At 40.1% G+C, this 14,358-nt stretch overlaps 1 protein-coding gene across 4 annotated transcripts in view; it reads left to right on the top strand.

Annotated features, from left to right (window-relative positions):
• Nucleotides 1–429: 429 nt before the first annotated feature.
• KIF21A (kinesin family member 21A) overlaps nucleotides 430–14,358 on the top strand; it is a 202,675-nt gene continuing 188,746 nt past the window's right edge. For all 4 annotated transcript variants that reach the window (XM_006888203.1, XM_006888204.1, XM_006888205.1 and 1 more), the window contains exon 1: nucleotides 430–876. In XM_006888203.1, coding sequence (XP_006888265.1) covers nucleotides 833–876 — 44 coding nt within the window. In that variant the 5' untranslated portion in view covers nucleotides 430–832. The remainder of the gene's footprint in view (nucleotides 877–14,358) is intronic.

A 14,358-nucleotide genomic window follows, 5' to 3' on the forward strand; every position in this document is an offset into this window, starting at 1 on the left:
ACCAAGGAACCAGTTTAGCGTGAATGACTGACTCCTGGAAGAGAAGGCTTTTAGGCAGGGGGCTAAAGAAAGGGGTCAAAGTCCAAGCTGGAGAGCGCATAATGAGGCTTAAGGGTGCAAACAAAGCGGAACCATAGCAGCAGCTGGCTGGTCCTTAGTGCTGCAGGGAGCATGGAGCTTGGATTTTAAATAGGACACAGGCACCAGGGCGAGCATTATCTGATTGATTCTCACAGAAGAGCCTGTAAGGGCGCTCAGGCTCCTCGCCTTCGGGCACCGACAGCCCGCGGCCCGCAACCCGCCCCCAGCGCCTCCCTGCCTAGCAGCGCCTGGCAGTGCCCAGCCGCGGCCAGGGCGGGGCGCCGGCTGGGGGCGGGCGAGCCGGGCAGGGCTGTGCTGTGCGGCCGCCGCTGACGCAGTGCGGGCCGCGGAGCCCAGAGCGCCCCGGCGGGCGTGGAGTCCCCGTCCCGGCCACTGGGAGGCCGCGTCCCCACCAGAGGGGGTAGGGCGCGCTTATCTCGCCGCCAGGAGGCTGCCAGGAGGCTGCTCCGTGGTGGCGCTCGCCATTCAAACCCTCCTCGTCCCCGCCCCCGATCCTGGGGATGTGTGTTGTGGAGGGGGGGAGAAGGGGCGGGCGCCGCGAGCCGTGAATCACCTCCTCCTCCGCCTCCTGCCCCAGCGACACCGCCACCTTTCCATTCAGTCTCCCAACATGGCTGGAGCGCGGCGGAGGTGAGCCTGCCGCCCCCTGCCGCCGCAGCCTCCTGCCGCCGACAACTGCAGCTCCGGGTGGTGCCGAGGCCCAGGGGCCACTCCAGCGCCAGCCGCCAGCATGCTGGGCACCTCGGACGAGAGCTCGGTGCGGGTGGCTGTCAGGTGAGACCGCGGCGGGGCGCGGGCTGCGGGCTGCGGGCTTCTGCTCCGGCTGAGGGCGCCACCGCCGAGGTGGGACGGTCGGAGGGGCGGCTCGGCTGGGCACCGCGGGGCGTGCAGACCGAGGCTGCTGGTCCCCGCCGGCCGGGCGTGCGCGGTCCGCTGCTCGCGGGAGAGCCTGCCGCCTCACCGTGGCCTTTGCAGGTGGCGAGGCGGCTGGGAGACGCCAGACTCCCCGGGGGTGTCCTGACTCCTCTGCCTTAAACCCGGCGCCACCCGCCCCAGCTTTCAATCGCCTAGGCTTGGCTGCTTTCAATGATCGCCGATCCCGCTTTGCCTGGGGGAGCAGCCTCTCTCGTGGATTGTGCTGTTCTTTTTCATTATTTATAGAGTGTCATACGTGAGCATGCAACTCGGGTTCTTTTCTTTCTTTTTTTTTTTTCTGGAGGTAGAAGACAAAGCATCAGGCTAACAGCGCTTTCAACCTCGGGGCCCGTTGGTGCACCCACTTGGGATCTAGACATTTGTGCACATGAATGCCTAATTATCACAGCAAACTAAATCAGCATAACCGTATGGAGGTATAGGAGACAGATTTGGTCTCTCAGGTGTTGGAATGGGAATTACATTTAAGGTAGAATTCACCCAATGTAGGTATGCAGAAGGAAGAAAACTAAAGTGGAAGGATTAAATAGATGGGTGGGGAAAGATCCTTAGGTTAAGCAGGATGTATACAATAAAATAGTATATCCTGTGCATGCGATAGTGGCATCAAAATTGTCTTATGATTCATGACAGATATACAAGAGTATTGCCTGTAATTTGGACTGTTTTGAAACATGAAAAGCCAAGCTCTGACAGTTGTTCATGGAAAACTGCAACATCATCACACTGAAAAATTGATGAAGCATTCATGGTAGAATAAGTGCATTGCTTTCACAGCTCTTTCAGCCTACTCTTAATTCTCTCCTATTTATTTCTCCTATAAGGACTATAAAAATAATCTGTCTTCCAAAATTTGGAAATGAAAAAAGAACCGATTTGACCCATTCTGGAAAGTCATTTCTAAAGTTCTGTCGTATGAGCATTTCTGTAGTTAATTTTGTTGACCAATTTTGATCAGGTGTACTAATAGCACACTTATGTACCTGGGTCTTTTATCAAGGGAGCTTTGGTGGTGTAGTCCGTAGAGAGCTGTGCTCCTAATTAGAAGTTTGCGCCCCTCTGGTGGTTCGAATCCACAGCGCTCTGCAGAGAGAAAGATGGGCAGTCTTGATACTCAGGGGAGGTTAACTATGAGGCAGATCCAACGAGACAGTAGTGAGTGATCTCGAATCAATTTAAAGAGCTAAATGAATTTAAAAGTCCCCTTGCCTTCCTTCATCTTACTGATGAGAAAATTACCACCTATGAAGATGACGATTTTAGAATCACCTGTTATTAAACTTTTAATTTGGGCTTCTTGGTTAGTCAGGGGCTACTCATTCAATTTTTAGATGAATTTGTTGCTCTGTTGTATCTTTTTTTACTTTTAAATACATTTTAATAATTATACTGGGTTAAAGAAGTGGAGAAGAATAAACTTGCTGGGAAACAATTTTGTTACTTATTAGCAGATCTGGTGGAAGAAAAGGAAAGAGCATAACACATTAATAAACATAAAAAGTTCATCTTTGGAGAAAACCATTTTTACATATTTTAATCTGTAGGTTATTTAGGAGTTGATTGGAAGCAGGAGTGGCATCCACTTTCTAAACAGAATGCCTCCAGAAACTGTATGATCTTTGATAAATGTTGATGGTTGTAGATAGACTTAAGACCTTTTGTTCATTAGGGTCGCTGAGTTGTGCTTAACTCAAAGGCAATCACCACCACCAACAGGACATCTAGACTATGAGGGTCACTTGAGATGGTCGGAAGCTGAGCTGTAACCACAAATGATTGATAGACAAATAAATTTTATTTTGATATCCTTGGAGGCAAGGATTCTGAGGCTTCTCTCACATACTTTGAGCATGTTGCAAGGAGGGACTAGTCCTTGGAGAGGGACATCATGCTTGGGAGGGTGGAGGGACAGTGCAAAACAGGAAGACCCTTGATGAAATGGATTGATTCAGTGACTGGAGTAATGGGGGTGGGGGTGCCAGAGACAAGGAGGTTGGTACAGGAGAGAGCAGGGTTTAGGGCTATTTTATGTAAGGTAGCTATGTTGACTTGATGGCACATAACAACAAACAAAGAAGCTATTAACACTTTTACATGTATACCCATTTTGGGGGGGGATTGTTTACTTGTTGGGGGGAGGTATGAGAAGCTTTAAAAAACTTTTAACAGAATTTAGCAATCCATAATTTGAGGATTCATTTTTATTGAAACAGAGCTACTCTTTAAGCAAACATAAGATAAAAACTAAAAACCAGAATGATTGTTTTGGAGTTAGTTTTAGCTCATAGCAACACTCCACCTGGTTTCTGAGTCTGTAAATATTTTTAAAGAGGAGAGTGCCCGTCTTTCTCTCAGAAAATGGATTTGAACTCCCATCCTCTGGTTTAATAGCACAAAAAAATTAACACTTTGTACCAGTGCTCCTTTACATAGGCTGAAAGTATACAGATCTTTTCATCACTCTTTTCCTGACTTCTGCCCTAAAAATGGCTACAATTTGGAGATCATCATGTGCTAAGAATCCGTTCTGTGTTAAGATGTTTTATATCATTTAACATCTCACTTAATTTCTCTACAGATACTCAGTTTAATAATCTTTGAGTGAAACACTGTTGTTATTATAGCCGTTTTGCTGATGAAGCCTAGAAAGATAAAGTACCTTGCCAAAGTTAAAATAGTAGCAAGTGGCAGAACCACAGTTCAAATCAGACAAGTTAATTTTGTGACTCAAGTTCCTAACCATTCATGAACACTTCATAGCTGAGAAGCAAAAAATTCTTGGCAGAATTTTAGTTTTACTTAAAATGACTTGCCACTTTCTGGTTTTGTAACAGTACAATTACAAATAAATGACCTTGATAGTCTATTTATACTCTGACATTGCTAGAAAAAGTTGAGTTCAGATAGAGAGGATATGAACTTAAAATGTTTGGGAGAAAGACATCAGAAATCAACTAAGATAATTTTTAAAATTCTTTAACCTTTCTTCTTCCGACAGTCCTGTCTTCCAGGTTATGGTAGCCTTCACCAGCAGTATAAATTAATCCACATAAGGAAACAGTCAACTGAGATGTTTGACCTGCTTTCCCTCTTTATGAATAAAGTAATAACAGAGAAATTAACTCTACTTGTGTAAATTCATAAGTCATTTTCGAGATACCTACTTTTTATTATTAGTATGTTTAGGCTGATGATTCTAGCATAAATTTATCAAAATAAGTATCTGGGCCAGATAGTGCTGTGAACAAAAAAATTATGTAAAGTTTCTCATTTTAGAGAAAACATTTTTCATTCAATTTACAAAATAATGCTTTTTGGCAGAGTATATCTGAGATGTTTTCATAATATCTTTCATTGTATATGAATTCAGATTATATTCAAGGTCTGTTTTCTAACCCTATCAGTGTTGACTGATCACTTGAATTGTGACTACTGAGAAACATTCTGCATTTTAATTTAAAAACTAGTCCTCTAGTCAGTTATTGGAAAATCTTAAAATATGCTTAGAACGAGTTATTTGTGAATCTCTCTTTTTAGCTGAAATCTAAATAAGGAGCTCTGGTGGGATGTAGTGTCCACTACCTACCTGTATCCTTGGGGAAAAGATGGGCAATCTTCTCCCATGCAATTTACAGCCTTCAGAAAACTCACTGGTGGGTCAGTTATTAGTCGGTTCTGACTCCACAGCAATGAGCTTCATTTTCTTTTTAATGATGATTAAGTGTTTTTGGTGAAACTATATTGTCTGAATTGAGTTGTGCTACAAGTATAAAACCTAAGATAGATTTTTAAAGATTTAATATGAAGAAACCCTGTAAAAATGAATGTCAATTATTGTGGTAATTACATGCTGAAATAGTAGTATTTTGTGGAGCTTTGGTGGCCTACCGGTAAGGAGCTGTGCTGCCAATCTGAAAGTACATGGTTTGAATCTGTCAGCTGCCCCCTAGGAGAAAGATGGTCAGTGAGCTTCTCCTGGGAGATTTATTGCCTCTGAAGACCTGCTGTAGGGTTGGGTATGGGTTGAATCTGACTTGATAATCAATACTCAACAGCAATATTAAATAAAATGTTACTAAAATTAATTTCATGTGTTTCTTTTTCTTTTTTAAAGGTCAAGTTACTAGATGTCTTAAAATGACATGTGCCTCATATATTTCTATTGAATAGTACTGCAGTATAATTTTAAAAATATGAGGAATAAGTATAGAATAAAACCGTTGTTTTAAGTGACTCTATCATTGACTAACCATACCCTTCGAAAAAGGAAAATATCATTGCCTCTGGGGGGGTGGGAGGGAGGAAGTTGCGGGGGAGAAAGAAAACACACATATAAGAGAAGACATTTAGCAATATTTTTCCCCTTTTGGGTGCATAGGTGCTGATTATGAACTCAATATGTCATTGATTTCCTAGGAAATCTGGTCAGTTGAGTTTTAGATATGACCAATTAAAATCAATAATGAAATATATTGTATAATATATTCATATTCTCTTAATCTTAGTCTTAGATGGGAGGTTGATTTAACTCAAAGTAATATACCAATAAACATTTTGACTTGAAATCTAAGACTTTACAAGATATCTCCTTTGCCCTTCCTTGTCTTTAATGACGACACAGATTTAAAGCTCTCTATTCAAGAAAGTTAACTTACAAAACATGGAGCACTCCATAGAACTCACAAACCGCCAAGGAAATAACTCACGCGGTTGCAGGGACTGTCAAGTCCCAAGTCTATGGGTCAGGAGTCAGGCCGGAGGTCTCTTCTGACTTGTGATTGCAGGCGTTGACACATCCAAATCAGATTGTATGACAGACTTGTGACTCACAAGGCTGTGGAAGGTGACAAATCAGGTTAGATGATAGGTGGCCAGCTCAAGAGCCCTCACTCAGATAATGACAAGTCAGAGACAGGGTCCAGAATTAGAGAACTTTGCCAGAACATTCTTTTATATTGAATACAAATCCTTATCCTCAATAAAACTCTTTTTTTCAGCATGGTGGTTAGAAGGGTGTGAAAGGGGTTAACAATGGTAACTTTAGTCATACTATCTAGTAAAACAGTAACTCAATACACATCCTACCCTCATCCTGCTTTATTAACGTAATGGACACCTCTCTCCCAAATGGAACCATAACCACAAACATAGAAGAAAGCATATACAACACATCCCAAAGTAGAGGATTAGAACATTAGATATAAAATGTGGACTTATTAGACTACAATGTGGAGAAAGAGCTACACCACTGCCAAATGATATTGTAGAAGGTGAAACCAAATTGTCCCTTAGAGATGAGGATTGTGAAGCTCTGTATCATGTACTTTGGGCATGTGGCCAGGAGGGAGGCATCATGCTTGGAAGGGTGGAGGGACAGCCTGGGGAAGGAAGACCCCAGATAAGATGGATTGACACAGTAACTGGGATAATGGGATTAGGGGTATTGGAGACAGACTAGCTCAGGTTGGGCAGTCCAGAGTTATTGTGCATAGGGTTGCTATGAGTTGCAGGCAATGACATATAACAACAATAGCTGTCAGACTACTGAAAATCAGGATCCAGCCAAGTTCACACATAACATTAACCATCATGGGGTCCATAATCCTGTGGCACAGTGGTAAAAGCACGTATCTATTAACTGAGAGGCTGCTGATTTGAACTCACCAGTTGCTTGCTCTACCTGAGAAAGATGCAACAATCTGCTCCTTAAAGATTTACTGTCTGGAAAACTCTATGCAGCAATTTTTATATGGATTCTCCATGAGTTAGTATCCACTGGACAGCTATGGGTTTTGTTTTCTTGTTTTTAGTGTTGAGTTTTGTTTTTGTTTTTAAATTCACAGGTTCTATGTACCTTATTCTCATTAGCAGCGAGCAGTGTAATCCTTTTCTAGAGGCAATAGTAACCCCACCCAAGCATTGTACAGGAGACAAAAAGACTGGCTAGAAGATCCATATTTAGTAATTCATTATGTAATGTGGTATAATTTGTATTTCAGTGGTAGCAGGAGTGGCATCCACTTCTAAATAACATGCCTCTGGAAACTATGAACTTTGATAAATGACGATCGTTCTAGAAAGGCTTCAGGCCTTTTATTTATAGGGTCACTATGAGTTGTGCTAGACTCCGTGGCAACCATCAACAACAATAACAACAACAAAGCTCTTGTAAGAATTCCCATTGCTCAGCAAGAATAAGGACTGGTTAAATGATCAGAATCCATTATTTATTTGTCACCAGTACTGATATGCCACTGACCTATGTGCACTTTTCTTTATTTCCATGGCTAGCTAGTCTATCTTTTTAGAATTAAGTTCTTAGCATCAGTTGCATCTCTATATTGACATGAAGGCACCATTACAGTATATCAAATATGGCTTTCCCAATATTGTTTGCTTTGAGTACTCATGTTACTGTGGGAGAGACATTTGAAACTTTGTTATTTTTGTCCCTTTTTGGTTATAATACAATTGTATCACATTTTACCTGATCTATATAGAATTTCATATGGCATCCTGGATAGCTATTAGCTTCTCTTTACGTAGGAGAAACTGGGAATCAAAGAAAGTATAAGGTTTATTCAGTTTCCCAGTGATTAAGTGCTGGCACTGGAACTAAGATATTTTTGATATCTACTTTTGTCCTTTTTAACATATTTACAGATGGTTTTAAAACATTTCATTGACTAATTTTGATATGATAAAGGTTAAGTAAGCAGGAATATTTCTATGTGTTTATTTGTGGCATGTGCCCAAAGTATGTGAGACAGAGCTTCAAAATCCTAGGCTCCAAGGAGAGACTTGGTTTCACCATCTCCAAGACAGACCTATTTGTTTTCCTGGCAGTCCAAGGTATGTTCAATACTCTTCTCCAGCACCACAACTTGAAGGCATCAATTCTTCTTCTCTTATCCTTGTCATTGCCCAACTCTCTGAAGCATGACAAATAATTGTGAAGACCATGGCCTGGATTAGGTGCACCTTAGTCTCTAGACTGACATTGGTGCTTTTCAGCACTTTGGAAAGGTCCCTGAGAGCACATTTTCTCAATGCAGTTCATCTTTGATTTCCTGACTGCTGGTGTTAAGAGTGTTGAGCTGAGCAAGCTGTAATTGTTAACAGCCTCAATCTCTTCTCTGGCTATCATGGTGCTGCCAATTAGCTCAGTGGTGAGAATCTTTGTCTTCTTGATGTTGAACTTCAATACATATTGAAGACTACAGTTGACCTTCTGTAGCAAGTACTTCAGGTCCTCACTTTCAGCAAGCAAGGTTGTATCATCTGCATAAAATAGGCTGTTGATGAGTCTTCCTCCAATCCTGATGCCACATTCCTTCTCATAAAGCTCATAAGCCTCTCAAATGATCTATTCTGCATACAGATTGCAAAGGTATGGAGACAGGGCATATCCCTGATGCATTCCTTCCTGATTTTGAACCATGTAGTGTTTCCTTGATCTGTTCTGATGACTTGAAATCTATACTGGTACAAGTTAGGTTTTGCATGAACGCAATCAGATGTTCTGGGATTTCCATTCTTCTCAAGGTTAGCCATAATTTGTTGTGATCATTCAGTCAAATGCCTTTGAATGGTCATTAAAACAAAGACATTCCTCTGGTACTCTGTACTTTTGGTCAAGATCCATCTGATTGGCAATGATGTCCCTAGTGCCGTGGCCTCTTCTAAACTCAGCTTGTGTTTCTGGTACTTATCTGTCAAAGTTCTAGTCACCTTTGGATAATCTTCAGCAAGATTTTGCCAGTGTGTGATATTTATGATATCATTCAATAATTTTCACACTCTGTTGGATCACCTTTTTTTTTTTTTTTGAATGGGAATAAATGTGAATCTCTTCCAGTCAGTTGGCCAGGTGGTTGTCCTCCACATTTCTTTGCACAGCCAGCGGCTGTGGTGAGCACATCCAGGACTGCATCTGTTTGTTGAAATATGACAGTTGGTATGCCATCAATTCCTGGGGCTATTTTTTTCCCAGTTCCTTCAGAGAATCTTGAACTTCTTCCTTCATCACAGTTGCCTTTTGAACGTAAGTTGTTTCATGAAATACTCCTGTTTTTGGCCATTCTTTTGGTACAGTGACACTGTGTACTCCTTCCATCTTTGTTTGATACTTCATAGATCATTCAGTATTGCAACTCAAGGTTTAAATTTGTTCTTCAGGACCTTCAGCTTAAGAAATGCTGAGCAAGTTAGACTCTTGATTTTCTGACTCTCTTTGCACATTTCATTATAATACTTTGCTATGCCTTCCCAAGCTGTCCTTTACAATCTTCTGTTTAACTCTGTCTTGTTATATATATAGAATGGTAAACCTGCTTGCTCTTTGGACTTACATGGACATTTAGTTTTTATGTCTAATTATCACTACCCCTTGAGCTCTTCCATACTAATTGGTTAACATTTTGATGTATAATTATGGGGTAATGAATGATGCACTAGAAATTCCAGTTTAGTAAAGCTGTGAAAGCAGAAATTATCTTGGCAACTAATAACATTGTATGCCCAGTCTTCCAATTCTTATCAATTTTTTTCTCAGAGAAAAAAAAAGTCAGTCTCAAAGACTGACTTGGGATATTCATTATTAAGAATATCTGCCAAGGTATCTTACCCATTCATTTATAACAACTGTTGTAAGTGGTTGATTTCTCTCAAAATTGTTATGGCCTGATACTTGCTGAGTTTCAGATTAGGAAGGGAAACCAAATGTAAATGCATGACAAGTAAAGTTGTGTATTTGTGTACAGTTTATTATTAGAATAGATTTATTGTATAAAAATAAAATTTATTGTTATATTCAAGGCTTCTATCTGGGAAGTAGATTTGGGAATTCTTTCAATTTGATTTCCCAGGGGATTAACTATTTAATCTTCTTAGAGTGTTAAAATAGTTTTACTGTGGCTCAGGCTTTATTTGAAGCAAATAACGGTCAAGCCAAAAGGACAATGCTCATGATTCTATGATTATTATGACATCTTTCTGAATATTTAAGAATTTCATGTGCGATTCCTTTGTTCTTTGAAAAATGTTAAAATTTTGTATGCTGAACATTAATTTTAGTATTCTATAATTATTTTAAAATTAGATTTAAAAGTTGAACGGCATTTAAAGGGACTAACTGGTCTAAATTCCTTTTCTGAGGCAATGAGGCCAATAGCTGAGAGAAGTTAGGGGAATTGCTTGTGGTCAAGTAACTAGCAACTTAAATCTGTTAATTAGTGTTGCAGAGTTTCTATGACTTCATGTTTTGTTAGCAGACATTTAAACAATACAATTGTCCTTATGCTTAAAAAATAATTCTTCTGAAGAAGTCATTATAAAATTTTAATTTGACATTTATATGAATTCTCCTTTCCTCAATGCCAGTAAATTTAGCTTTATTATTGCTTCAATTCTACATTTAGATCAGTGATTCTAATAAGGACCTCTCAGAGGTACAGGGAAACCCTAGAGTTAGAAACGGAGGTTTGTCATTTTGAGGTTTCTCAAATGGTAAAACATGAAGAAATGCCAAGACAGGATTACAAAGAAATTTAGATTATCTGCACCCCCCAGTCCCCCAATTTACTATAATATATTAACAGCAATTTATATGTAATTTAGTTTGGAAGTAAGGCTGAACATCTAAATGAAATTCTGTGCATGTTAGGATGGCGGCATGCGACTTCCACCCCCATTCCCTGCTGCCACTTTGATATCCAGCACTTTTCCGCACTCCAACAGATTTGAGTATTGTATAGAAAATTCCATTTACCACAATAAACAGTGGGGTAGGTGGTGTGAGGCACAGTTACTGAGATCTAGAATGGAGATGAAAAGTAGAAATCCAAGTGGTTTGAAAAACAAAAAAATCTTTTTGAGGTCTTAAACCTTACAAGAGCCCGTTTAAGATACAACCATTAGACACTATGAAAAGACATAGATAAACATTCAAGATTCAAAGAAGAAACTGATCTGCAGTTTAAATTATCTGCTAAAACCATAGCCTTCTCTACCCTGAGAACACAGGAACTAGATGGTGCCTGGCTGCTACAAATGAACTTTCTGATCAGAGCCACAATAGATGGGTCATAATAGAAAGGAAGACAAATGCAGAACAGAACTTCAAATTCTCAAAAATCCAAACAATGTGAGCCTACAAGGATCTTTGCAACTACTACCATCAAAAAACATTTTAAACTCTGAAGCGAAACTGTTATCTTGTCAAGTCACCTTTTCACTAGTTATTGAATATGATGGCTTCAGCACCAACTCATAGTCTGTTCTGGAGAGGTGAAACCACTTTGCTCTCTGGAGGCTAGGGCTTTGAAGCTCCGTCTCACATACATTGAGTATGTTGCCAGGAGAGACCAGTCCTTGGAGAAGGACATCATGCTGGGAAGGGTGAAGAGAGGAAGACCCTGGATGAGATGACACAGTGGCTGGGGAATAGGAACAAGTGTACTGGAGACAGTGAGGCTAGCTTAAGATAAGACAGAGGTCAGAGCTATTGTACATAGGGTTGCTATGAGTTGCAGGTAATTTGACAGCACATAACAACAACAACAACAAATCACATGGGAGGATATTGCCCAGTTTTCTTCCATAGAAAAGCTACACTGCAATCTTAAAGGCATGTGGTTCAAATCCACTAGCTGCTCTGCAGGAGGACAGGGAATGTCCTCCCGTGTGATTAACTGCCTCTGAGAACCTGCTGAGGTTCAGCTATGGGTCAAACTGACTCAGTGGTATACAACAACAACAAACCATCACCATGGTTTGGCAGCACAGCTTTTTTACCAGTAAACCACAAGAGCTCCCTAACTATACTCAGCTCATAAAGTACTGAGCTAGCTGACTTTACTACAGTATATTTAAAAAAAGATTACTTTTATGTGACCAAATAGTCAACAAATACTCCTTTAGAGAGAGGACAAATTTGAGGGCTTATAATATGAGGTGAAAGGGAACAGAACAGCTAGAATAGAAAGGATGAAAATTTGAATGACTGTGAAGAATGTAGTCAATACCACTGAGCAATATGTATTGCTGAATAGGGAACCTTTGAAGATGCTTCCATTAAAAACACACAAAAATATTATTAAAATCCAAAGAAACCGCTTTTAAAGTTAACATATAACTAGACCAGTGGTTCTTTCAAATAACATCTTATCCCTTTTCAGAAGTAAAGAAAAGAATGCAATACATTTAGACCTTAATCAAGACCTGCCACCCCCAAAATAGGGAGCTCTGGTAGCCTCGTAGTAAGAAGCTGCACTGCAATCCCAAAAACACAGAGTTCAAATCTACCACCTTTTCCTCCTGGGCAATGTAATGCCTCTGAAGACCGGCTAGAGGGTCAGTTATGAGTCAATTCCTGCTTGATCACAAACAATAACAACCCCAAAATTATATCAAATTCCACTTCTACACAAAATTTTTCTAGATTGTTCCCAAATAAGATTTCTCTCTTTTAGAACCATAAAACCCAAAATCAAACCAGGCACATTGCTGTTAAGTCAATGCCAATTCATGGCAAACCCATGCATACACCATATGGTTTTCAGTGGATGATTTTTTTGGCGTAGATAGATCTTGTTTATATAATTCTCTTCTAAAAATTTCGATGGGATAGAAGTACATGATACGGTAATTTTCACTCTTTGCCTTGAAATGCTCACAAAAACCTCAAAGAATATGTAATATCCCTTTAGAAGGTCTTAACATATTGATAGCATTATTACAGCAGATGGGAGCTCCGATGGCCTAGTGGAGTAGGGAATTGCATAGCCAACCCAGAGGCATGGAGCTTGAATCCATCAGCCACTTTGCAGGAGAAAGAGGGACAGTCTTCCCATGTAGTTTACATGGGAGGAGATTGATTGTCCATCTGAAACTCATTGGAGGGTCAGTTTTGAGTTGATTCTAACCTGGCACCAGTGAACTGGGTTTATACAACAGAATGTGTGATGCATATTGATTGGAATCAATATCTAAATATTGAAATAGAAGTGAAAGCCATTCAGGATCTATACTTAGGGTCAATCTACTTGGGAGATTCTCCACTTTCATTTACCTCTTTAGTAGGAAAGAGACAGGAGCCAAGAGAATGTTCAGATTTGGTCAAGAGATGTGGAGAACATGGGTTCACTAACGAATGGCTCACGATTTATTCCCTGCTCTTTGGATTTTTAATCTGTTGGTAAAATTTTAGTTTTTGAGATTGTGTTTGACATGGTGCTTGATATGGAGGAACTATGTTTTTTACTTGTTGTTGAGTACTGTTGACTGAGAACCGATCCTTTGCTGACCCTCCAGTGGGTTTTCAGAGGCAGTAAATCATAAGGAGCAGCTGGTGGATTTGAACTGTGTACCTTTGGGATTGCAGCGCAGCTTTGTACTGGTAGGCCACCAGATGTCCCTATGTTTGTTACTTAGGCATGATCGTATTCTTTGAATATAAATGAAGACAAAACTGTTTAGATTAGACATCCACTTTCTTTGACACAGCTACAAGGTCAGTTTGAAAGTATTCTAAGGTAAGACATTTCCCTCTGGCAAGCAGGAACAAGAGACGTTGAGGAGATATGGTTAATGATTACAATGTGGAATGTTGATCACATGGTATACTGGTGAAGCATAGGGGCATCTCTCCCCTTTTTTCTAATCTTAGTTGATGTTTGATAAAAATCCATCCATTCATTATATAATTGTTGAATGTGTACTGTTGTGTACTGGAGACGTGCAAACTGGAAGCATTAAAGCAACTGAAGGTGATAAATTATAATGGAAAGAGAATTGAATGGCTGAAAAACTGTTCAGTTCTTTTATCACTATTATCTTGGCCCTGAGAAGCTGACTGAGTATCAGTTCTCCACTTACTTCAGTGGACTTTGGGAACAATCAAAAGAGAAAACTGAAAACTTTCAGAAAAGTTATCTATAAACACAAGACTTCAGTATTAGAGATGATTTTGATATGTTGTTGAATAATGGGCATATTGGCTATATTCTAAATTTTAGTAATTGGATTAATCTCCAGTGTATAACTCATAAATTTAATTTGCAAATGGCTTTTTAAAGAATTGTTCTGTTTCTTTATTAACACTTTAATGAAAGTTTACAGAAAACTTGATTTGCATTCATTGACTGTTGCATTTTTTCCTCCCTACCCAACCCCCCAGCTCGCTTTGCTCTTTAAAAAAGATTTTTCACTGTTGCACAATTTCCTCCCTTCCTGCCCCCCACCCCCCAACCTCCCCAGTCCACGTTGCTATGCACTTCTTATTCTGGACTGTTGTCCTGCAAATAATACCTAATCATATAT

The sequence above is a fragment of the Elephantulus edwardii genome, unplaced genomic scaffold (assembly GCF_000299155.1).
Source record: "Elephantulus edwardii isolate Elephantulus edwardi_28Jun2011 unplaced genomic scaffold, EleEdw1.0 scaffold00065, whole genome shotgun sequence".
NCBI classification, from domain to species: domain Eukaryota; kingdom Metazoa; phylum Chordata; class Mammalia; order Macroscelidea; family Macroscelididae; genus Elephantulus; species Elephantulus edwardii.